Raw genomic sequence first — 10,000 nt, 5'->3', positions numbered from 1 at the left:
ACACACACACCACACCACACCACACCACACACACACACACACACACACCACACCACACCACACACAACACACACACAGACACACACACTCATGCACACATACGCTCTTACACACACTCACTTATGAACCCAGCATCATTGTTGTTACATTAAGCAGAACAGTAAGAGAATTAGCTTTAGTGACATTTGTAATGTTTTTTTTTCAGAGTCTTGTCCAAGTTTTCCTTCAGTCTCTCTCAGGACTGTGAACTTCCTTCCAAAAAAGAGGTAACATTCCTTTATTAATATCATCATCATCATCATCATCATCACCACATGTCCTGGTGTATTCCACACACACATACACACACTGAGCATGGGATTGTGTGTGTGTGTGTGTGTGTGTGTGTGTGTGTGTGTGTGCTGTTCCAGAAGTCTCCCATTCTGAAAGCAGAAGTGGTGGACGTCTTGGTGCAACATCACCTCTTTAGTTGGGATCTTTAGGTAAAATGAGTCAGACCCTGTGTTCATGTCACTGCAGTTCTACTAAACGTTCTCCAGTGATGAGATTAAAAGATCTACGTTCTCAGGTTCTGGATCCCACACAGATGTAAAGATCTTCTGCAGTTCGATTTCTTTGTTTAGCTGAATGTTTTAGATCTGACTAAGGATCTGATTAGTGACCGGTTACAGCTACAGCCAGGTTGTGTGTTTATAAAACATGGAAAGGGTCTATTTACTCCTTGTTTTATTTACACACACACACACACACACACACACACACACACACACACACACACACACAATGCTGTGATGGAGAATGTGCTCTGTTCTGTCCCTCCTTTGGTCAGTAATGAACAGAACTCAAAGCTCAGACTGAAAGTAAATAAACTCAATCACTCCATAGTCACGTGTGTGTAGCGGGTGTGTGTGTGTGCAGGGTGTGTGTGTGTGTGTGCAGGGTGTGTGATGGAGAGAGAATGCATCACATCATGTTCTCTATGTTTCTGTAGGAAAAGGAGCAGAGACCCCTGAAGGAGGGAGTTCAGGACATGCTTGTTAAACATCACCTCTTCAGCTGGGACATCGATGGATAGATAAACACCATACACACACACACACACACACACACACACACACACCTGTTTACATAGCAGACATCACATGTAAACAACTTTATATAACACTGATGAATTAGTGAGTGTGTGTGTGTGTGTTCACGTAGCAGAACATCTAAGCTGTGGTCTCAACATTTCTTCAAGGATTTGAATGATGTTCCTCTGCTGGAGAACACGGAGAACCGAGCATGCTCAAAGCGATTTCTACATTTCCATGGACATTTGTCTCCATCACACGCACACACACACACACACACACACACACACACACACACACAGTTCCTGATTTATTTCTGTTGAAGTTGCAGTGTTTGTGTAGGACGTCAGCGTGAAGCCTGAGCTCAGTGTGTATAATGCAAATGAACTGAAATCTCTCGTTCGTGTGTTTTGCTCATTTCAGGGTTTTTTTCATGACTGATGTAAAAGTGTGTTGATGAAAATCAGCTGATGATGATGATGATGATGATGATGCTCCTTTTGTGAGGAGTTTAGAGTGTTTGTAAACATGCTTCTGTTGGACATCTCTGTCCTGTGCACATCTCTCTCTCTCTCTCTCTCTCTCTCTCTCTAGTTGAAGTGTAATCAGTCTTTAAGTGTGTGACTGTAAAGGTTTTTCTCTGGGGTCTTTGTCAGCTTTATCACGTCCCCTGTGACCTGCAGAGATCAGTGTTGTTCTTCAGCAGGTTCCAGCGGGATACAGGACTGAGCTCTACTCTGGTCCCTTAATAAATAATCACTGATCAGGTGTTTTATGTGTGTGTGTGTGTGTGTGTGTGTGTGTGTGTGTGTGTGTGTGTGTGTGTGTGTGTTCTGCTGGAGAACCCACAGGGCTCTAGAACATTTCTCCTGTGTGTGTGTGTGTGTGTTCTGCTGGAGAACCCACAGGGCTCTAGAACATTTCTCCTGTGTGTGTGTACGGTGATCATGCAGCGCAAAATACACTTGAAAAATAATCTGGTGTCTATTCACTAGTTTCCCTGCTCTACTGCTGCTCTACTGCTGCTCTGCCCTAACCCTGCTCTACTGCTGCTCTGCCCTAACCCTGCTCTACTGCTGCTCTGCCCTAACCCTGCTCTACTGCTGCTCTGCCCTAACCCTGCTCTGCCCTAACCCTGCTCTACTGCTGCTCTGCCCTAACCCTGCTCTGCTGCTCTGCCCTAACCCTGCTCTACCCTAACCCTGCTCTACCCCTGCTCTACTGCTGCTCTACCCTAACCCTGCTCTGCTGCTCTGCCCTAACCCTGCTCTGCCCTAACCCTGCTCTACCCTAACCCTGCTCTACCCCTGCTCTACTGCTGCTCTGCCCTAACCCTGCTCTACCCTAACCCTGCTCTGCCCTAACCCTGCTCTACCCCTGCTCTACTGCTGCTCTACCCTAACCCCGCTCTACTGCTGCTCTACCCTAACCCTGCTCTACTGCTGCTCTGCCCTAACCCTGCTCTACCCTAACCCCGCTCTACCCTAACCCCGCTCTACTGCTGCTCTACCCTAACCCCGCTCTACTGCTGCTCTACCCTAACCCTGCTCTACTGCTGCTCTACCCTAACCCTGCTCTACCCTAACCCTGCTCTACTGCTGCTCTACCCTAACCCTGCTCTACCCTACCCCCGCTCTACTGCTGCTCTACCCTAACCCTGCTCTACCCTAACCCTGCTCTACTCTAACCCTGCTCTACCCTAACCCTGCTCTACTGCTGCTCTACTGCTGCTCTACCCTAACCCTGCTCTGCCCTAACCCTGCTCTACCCTACCCCCGCTCTACTGCTGCTCTACCCTAACCCTGATCTACCCTAACCCTGCTCTGCCGCTCTACTCGTCTGTAAACACTAGGGTTAAATATAATGATTTAAACAGAATTATCAGGTTAATTTATCTGTAGGAGAGAAAAAGGACCACATGGAACCTGGGAAGAAGCTCTGTGTAGTTATTCACTGGGTAATGAAACAGTCAGGGTTTCTGTCTGGAACTCACAGTAACACACTGACACAACAGACACACTGACAGACACACTGACAGACACACAACACTGATGCACACACTGACACAGCACACACAACACTGATGCACACACTGACACAGCACACACAACACTGATGCACACACTGATACAGCACACACAACACTGATGCACACACACTGACAGACACACAACACTGATGCACACACACTGACAGACACACAACACTGATACACACACACTGACAGACACACAACACTGATACACACTGACACACACACACAACACTGATACACACACACAACACTGATGCACACACTGACACAGCACACACAACACTGATGCACACACTGACACAGCACACACAACACTGATGCACACACTGACACAGCACACACAACACTGATGCACACACTGACACAGCACACACAACACTGATGCACACACTGACACAGCACACACAACACTGATGCACACACTGACACAGCACACACACAACACTGATGCACACACTGACAGACACACAACACTGATACACACACACTGACAGACACACAACACTGATACACACTGACACACACACACACAACACTGATACACACACACACTGACACAGCACACACACAACACTGATACACACACACTGACACAGCACACACACACACAACACTGATACACACACACTGGCACAGCACACACAACACTGATACACACACACACTGACACAGCACACACAACACTGATACACACACACAGCACACACAACACTGATACACACACACTGACACAGCACACACTAACACTGATACACAGCACACACTAACACTGACACACACACACACACACACACACTGACACAGCACACACTAACACTGATACACACACACTGACACAGCACACACAACACTGATACACACACACTGACACAGCACACATTAACACTGATACACACACACACCAACACAGCACACACACACACACTGACACAGCGCACACAACACTGATACACACACTGACACAGCACACACTAACACTGATACACTGACACACTGACACAGCACAGATACACACACACTGACACAGCACACACTAACACTGATACACACACTGACACAGCACACACAACACTGACACACACACACTGACACAGCACACACAACACTGATGCACACACTAACACTGATACACACACACACACACACAGCACACACTGCACACACTGACACAGCACACACTGCACACTGATACACACACACACTGACACTGACAGCACACACACAACACTGATACACACACACGCACTGACACAGCACACACTGATACACACTGACACTGCACACTGACACAGCACACACTGCACACTGACACACACACACACAACACTGATACACACACACACTGACACAGCACACACTGCACACTGACAGCACACACTAACACTGAGACACAATAGAATTGTCAGGAACTGACACTTTAAGGAAACTGAAATCTTTACATTTTTAATTTGACGGCTCAGATAAAAGGACGAGGCAACAGGACTCGGTTATTCTGTCACTTACGTTCTGTGTCCGAGTGTTAATGAGGAACTGTGTTCATGTAAACAGTGATAAAATACTGTATCTATATATAAAGTGTATAAATTGTGAAAATTTCCAGTCACCACAACTGACAATGTGCTGAAATGTTTTTCTTTATTTTATCATCTGATCATCACAAATCTTCAACAGAATTTTATCTACAATGTTACTAGAACCAATTGTTTCATCTGAGCACTACGCCATGTGTAATGTAGAACATCATCACTCCTCTTCTTTACCACCAGGCAGCGCTGCTGAGATTATAAAAGGAACGGAGGAAAAGCCAGTGAAGGACCATCATGCAGTTTCTCTGCTTCTCTCATAAGAACCTTAAAAAGGACAGTGTGAAGTTTGAACTCCTCGTTCACTGTGTATAAGTTAGAGTGTGTGTGTGTGTGTGTGTGGTGGGGGGGCAGTGCTGTGGTCCAAGTTTAAAATGAAGGTTTGAGATAAAGGAGTGGTGGAAGCAGCTGCCAGGTTTCATCTAAGCTAAAAAAATTGACGGACGAAGCGGAGCAGGTTTAACAGCCTCCGACTGCACCAGCAGGGGGCGCTGTGGTGTTCGGCTGACTTTTACCCTTGTGTCTCTGCCCCCCTCGTCGCCTGCCTCCAGACTTTGGCTGAGAAGAGAAAAGAAAAAAGCTTGACGTTAGTGTCTGCTGGACACGTCTCTGTGATTGAGCTGTTACTATGGAAACGGTAAGGCTTTCATATAAACGTGTGCTGCTTCGTCACATTCTGACCAATCACAATTATGGAGGACATTAAAGCATCAGTGCTGTTTATTACAAATTAAATTCTCCTTGAAATAACAGTTTAGAATAATTTAAGGTCACATGAAGTTAAAAGACAAACAACTTCCTGTCTCTTGGTGTAATTCATATGATAGTAACTAAATGAGCACTGAGCATCATGAGCAGCCCGCACCGACCCCAGCCCGGGCGGCACCGACCCCAGCCCGGGCGGCACCGACCCCAGGCCAGCAGCTATCACACACTGACAGGAATGCCTCATTACTTCCAGCTGAACAGAAACACAACCTGCCCTGCTGGAGAAGAGCAGGAGTTCAGTGAAGTGCTGCCATGAACTATAAATGATGGAGCAGCAGTCTAGACGACCTGAACGTGTTCTGAAGCCCTTCATATAGAAACTGTGTAAAATAAACACTGTATCTCTGCTACAGTCTACACTGAGGGACTGGACCCTGCTCAGGTGACGGATGTCTCTTCTCTCATCCCGTAATACATCACGTCTCACTTTACCTTAGAGTCTTTAGTCTGAGTCTCTTCATCTCCCTCAGTCTGAGACCGCAAGCAGCAAATAAACACAATAAACAACACGGGAGGGAACGAGGGATGAGAAGGGGGAGGAGGTACGGAGGGCATGGTAAGAACATGAATGAATAATAAAAATGAGAGGATCAGGAGAAAAAAGTGGGATATGTGGAGGAGAGAAAACAGAGAGGAAGTGATTAGATCAACTGTGCATGAGTTCTGAAGCTCTCGAACTCATTACATTTGCATGTTAGTGTGTGTGTGTGTTAGTGTGTGTCACCTGTTGTAGTGGCGGTATGCAAGCGGTCGGTGTAACGCTGCACAGCATCTCGTCTCCACCTGCTGTCTGACCCTCGTCTCTCTTCATCACCTTCTTTGTTGACTGCATCTTGATTTGTGGAGGTTTGGAGTTTGATGGCTGATTATTTGTTGACTGAAGAAGCTGTAAAGAAATTTGTGTTTTTAAATCTTCCTGATTGTGTTTTTAGTTTTTCTGACAAACCCAATTCCTTACAGTGGGACAGTTTGTGTGTGTGTGTGAGAGATCGAGACCTTGGTGATGGTGCCCACAGCTTTGGTCCTGCCCTCTCTGAACACCAGTCTCTGGTCCACGTGCAGGTACTCGGGGGTTTTGATGAAGCGGAAGTGCACCGTGGCCTTGTCTCCTGTTCGTAAACAATCTCGGTTCATGGTCAGGATGGTTGCCGTCTGTCTGATGCTCCCACAATGCACTATATAAAAGGTGAATATATATATAATGTATATAAGGTGCTAACAACATTAATATACCTGCAAAACAAGCTTAAAAGCTGTAAATAATCTGCAACAGATTTGATTTCTTCATTTATTTACTTTGTTTAAATTGTCCGTCTTCTACAAAAGGCTTCTCACAAGGTCACAACACTGAGGTTTTACCTACTCAGGCTGCTGCTCAAAGTTCCCCACTGTGGAACCTGCAGCCTTTACTGCAGCTTACCAAAACACCTGAACAGGTGTGTGAGGGGCGTGTGGGAGGGGGGGTGAGGGGCGTGTGATGGGTGTGTGACGGGGGTGTGTGAGGGGCGTGGGGGGGGGGCATGTGAGGGGCGTGTGTAGTGTGCCTCACCCATGGCCTGGTATCGAGGTGAGATGGTTGTTGGGTGATGGAGCACCAGGATTTCTGCCTCGAACTCCCAAGATGCCTGTGGGTTTAACCGTGGTGACACCATCACCATCCCCTTCCTTATAGATGAACGCTTTATCTGTGTTTTAGAGACGGAATAAGATGGCATGAGACAAGATTGACAAAGCACGTCACGTCAAAGATGTTTTAAACTATAATTGTGGATGTCTGAACCTTCTTCAAAGCAAAGGATGCCGTCTGTCCTCCTCGCACCTCCTTCACTGGCATCCTCTTCCTGTGGATGGATTTAACAGCAATGGAGATGAAGGCACCAAGAGGGTCTGGCCCCAGCAGCATGGTGTCATTCAGCCGGATTAACCCTCGTAACGTTGTTCCCGATACTACAGTCCCTACACCCTGTGACACACACACACACACACGCGCACATTTACAATTCTCACCTGGACTTTAGTCCTGATCTGAACAACAGCCCACAGGCCTTGATATATGAACTGTTCCTGGTTTTGAATTTTCATCCTCAAAATTATTCATTCTCAGTATGGCTCTTATTGCAGTTCCGAATATATCCACTAGGGGGCATTGCACAGTGGTGTAGGGAATAAGGCAGCGTGTCTGTGACCGATGTGTGATTATTTATGGGTAAGGATAATGAGTATAAACTCTGGAATGTGTAAGGAGGTGTAGATGCTATTAGATATACAATAAATATTTTACACACACACACACACACACACACACACCGGTACTGAATAGGTGTCATCTATCTGAAACTCTGCTGGCTCATCGTCTTTAAATGAAGTTCTAGACGATAACAGGTTCAGGAACATCTTCAGGAGGTCCATGTTCTCTCCTGTGACATTAGAAATCTGGAAAATTGGGCACATTCTGAGGACCAAACACACACACACACACACACACACACACACACACACACACACATCCCAACAGACATGTTAGAGAGACCATGTTATGTGTACTAGTAGTGTGTGTGTGTGTGTGTGTGTGTGTACCTCTCAGAGCTGAAGTTGGAGGCGGTGACGATGACATCATCCTTGTTCTGCACCAGCACTGGGATCTTTCTGCAGCCAGGAGACTTCAGTAACCTCTGCAGCAGCTTCAGGGTCTCTGTCACAGCAGCAACAGTGGCCGAGTTAGTGAGTGTCAGTGTGTACACCGAGTTTATCACTAAATCACTGTGGACACTGTGACATGAGCAGTCTTGTAGGTGGTGGGTGGAGTTTATGTAAATTTACTCCTCTAACAAGGCAGTGATGGGGTGTAAAAGGGGGGGGGGTCTCACCTTGCAGGATGTTAGCAGGACACATGTCTATCTTCGTGACCACCACAAACACAGGCACATTGAGAGCCAGCGCTAAGCCCAGGTGTTCTTTAGTCATGCCCACTATACCTGCGTTACTGCCCACCTGGAACAGATCAGAAAAAGCACACACTGAGTCACGGAACACACACACACACACACACCCACACACACACACACACACACACACAAGTTTAGACAGATGAGTTTCCCACCATGAGCATGCAGAAGTCGGGCAGGTGGCCAGTCATGCCGAACACGGTGGTCTTCAGGTACTTCTCATGTCCTGCCAGGTCGATGAAGGTGATAACCTTGGAGGACTTCTCACAGATCTTGGTCCAGTCCAGACTGCCACCGTGACTGTCAGGTTTGTTGACGACGCAGCCCTGACGGTCGAAGCCCAGGATGTCGTTCCCCACACTGCTGGTACGGCCGCTCTCTAGCTCATGCTTGTGACGGAAAAGTTTCTGACGAGCAAAACCTCGACCATTATCCAGCTCTCCATGAGTGAGAACTCCGAGGAGTGTGCTCTTCCCAGCATCCACATTCCCCACCACTGCCACCCTGAGAGAGGGAGGGAGAGAGAGAGAGAGAGAGAGAGAGAGAGAGAGAGAGAGAGAGAAATAAATAAATGCTCAGAACTCCAGAAAAATGTTCCAAGATCTGGAGAACAATTAAAATGTAAATATATCAGAACACGAGCACACGTCCTACAGCTCTGCCCATGTTTGATTGACCCTAACCCGTGTCCTCAGGTTAGGTGTGGTTGTGGTGAGGAACAGAGTCGGCCCTGACATCATGTCGCAGATAATGGATCTCAGTTAGTACATTAACTTCAGTCAGTGCTCACCTGACCTCCAGGAAGTCTGCCTCACCCACGCGGCGGCGGATGAGGTAATCTCGGACCTGGCCGCCGCTCTCCGCTCGCTCTCTCAGGAGGATGAGATCAGCTTCAACCTGCTCACACAGGGACTGCACCGTGGCCACAGACGCCTCCATGTCACTGTCATTCAGACCATAATCACCACCGTCTGGCACAGGAATGTGACACACACACAAGCTTCTGTGGTTCACTCTGCTCATGGTGTTAATGGAGAAGTGTACAGTGTGAGGTTGGTGTCTCACCTGACCCCACTCCCAGGACGTAAATGGTCTCTCCACAGCCCTCGTCCATCCTCTCATGCAGCTGCCGCAGTAACGAGTCATACTGCTCCCCGTTAGGACTGACCAGGGCCAGCTGTGGAACATACAGATGTGTCAGAGTCGCTACAGAAACCATGGATGTGGTAGCCTAGTGGTTAAGGTGTTGGTCTGACAATCAGAAGGTTGTGAGTTTGAATCCCAGGTCCACCAAGCTGCCACTGCTGGGCCCCTGAGCAAGGCCCTTAATGCTGAATTTCATAGTTGTATGAAATCTAATCTCTCTGGATAAAGACCATAAATGTAATGTATTATTATTATTATTATTATTATTATTATTATTATTATTATTATTCACAGCTGTTTATCTTTATACAAACATGCACACACTCTCTTTCCCCCTGTTCCCTCTCTCTTGCTCCCCCCTCCCTACCCCTCTATCTCCCCCTCCCTACCCCTCTATCTCCCCCTCCCTACCCCTCTATCTCCCTCCCCCCCTCCCCCGTTCTGCCCCTC

The 10,000-nt window shown here is 47.4% G+C and overlaps 2 protein-coding genes across 4 annotated transcripts in view; one reads left to right on the top strand and one right to left on the bottom strand.

Moving 5' to 3' along the window:
- sgsm3 (small G protein signaling modulator 3) overlaps positions 1 to 1,841 on the top strand; it is an 18,122-nt gene extending 16,281 nt beyond the window's left edge. The window contains exons 21-23 of one of the 2 annotated variants that reach the window (XM_027177368.2): positions 206 to 266; positions 411 to 482; positions 992 to 1,841. In XM_027177368.2, coding sequence (XP_027033169.1) covers positions 206 to 266; positions 411 to 482 — 133 coding nt within the window. In that variant the 3' untranslated portion in view covers positions 992 to 1,841. The remainder of the gene's footprint in view (positions 1 to 205; positions 267 to 410; positions 483 to 991) is intronic. The other variant, XM_027177367.2, reaches the window with a different exon arrangement.
- A 2,885-nt stretch (positions 1,842 to 4,726) lies between these two features.
- The window catches only part of gtpbp1 (GTP binding protein 1), a 7,150-nt gene continuing 1,876 nt past the window's right edge, over positions 4,727 to 10,000 (bottom strand). The window contains exons 2-13 of one of the 2 annotated variants that reach the window (XM_027177281.2): positions 9,470 to 9,581; positions 9,195 to 9,375; positions 8,560 to 8,908; positions 8,327 to 8,450; positions 8,037 to 8,151; positions 7,767 to 7,911; positions 7,240 to 7,422; positions 7,009 to 7,144; positions 6,456 to 6,634; positions 6,184 to 6,345; positions 5,892 to 5,930; positions 4,727 to 5,249 (exon numbers count right to left, since the gene is read on the bottom strand). In XM_027177281.2, coding sequence (XP_027033082.1) covers positions 5,151 to 5,249; positions 5,892 to 5,930; positions 6,184 to 6,345; positions 6,456 to 6,634; positions 7,009 to 7,144; positions 7,240 to 7,422; positions 7,767 to 7,911; positions 8,037 to 8,151; positions 8,327 to 8,450; positions 8,560 to 8,908; positions 9,195 to 9,375; positions 9,470 to 9,581 — 1,824 coding nt within the window. In that variant the 3' untranslated portion in view covers positions 4,727 to 5,150. The remainder of the gene's footprint in view (positions 5,250 to 5,891; positions 5,931 to 6,183; positions 6,346 to 6,455; positions 6,635 to 7,008; positions 7,145 to 7,239; positions 7,423 to 7,766; positions 7,912 to 8,036; positions 8,152 to 8,326; positions 8,451 to 8,559; positions 8,909 to 9,194; positions 9,376 to 9,469; positions 9,582 to 10,000) is intronic. The other variant, XM_027177282.2, reaches the window with a different exon arrangement.

Source organism: Tachysurus fulvidraco, chromosome 15 (assembly GCF_022655615.1).
Source record: "Tachysurus fulvidraco isolate hzauxx_2018 chromosome 15, HZAU_PFXX_2.0, whole genome shotgun sequence".
Taxonomy (NCBI): domain Eukaryota; kingdom Metazoa; phylum Chordata; class Actinopteri; order Siluriformes; family Bagridae; genus Tachysurus; species Tachysurus fulvidraco.
This window is presented reverse-complemented; position numbering and strand designations above follow the sequence as displayed.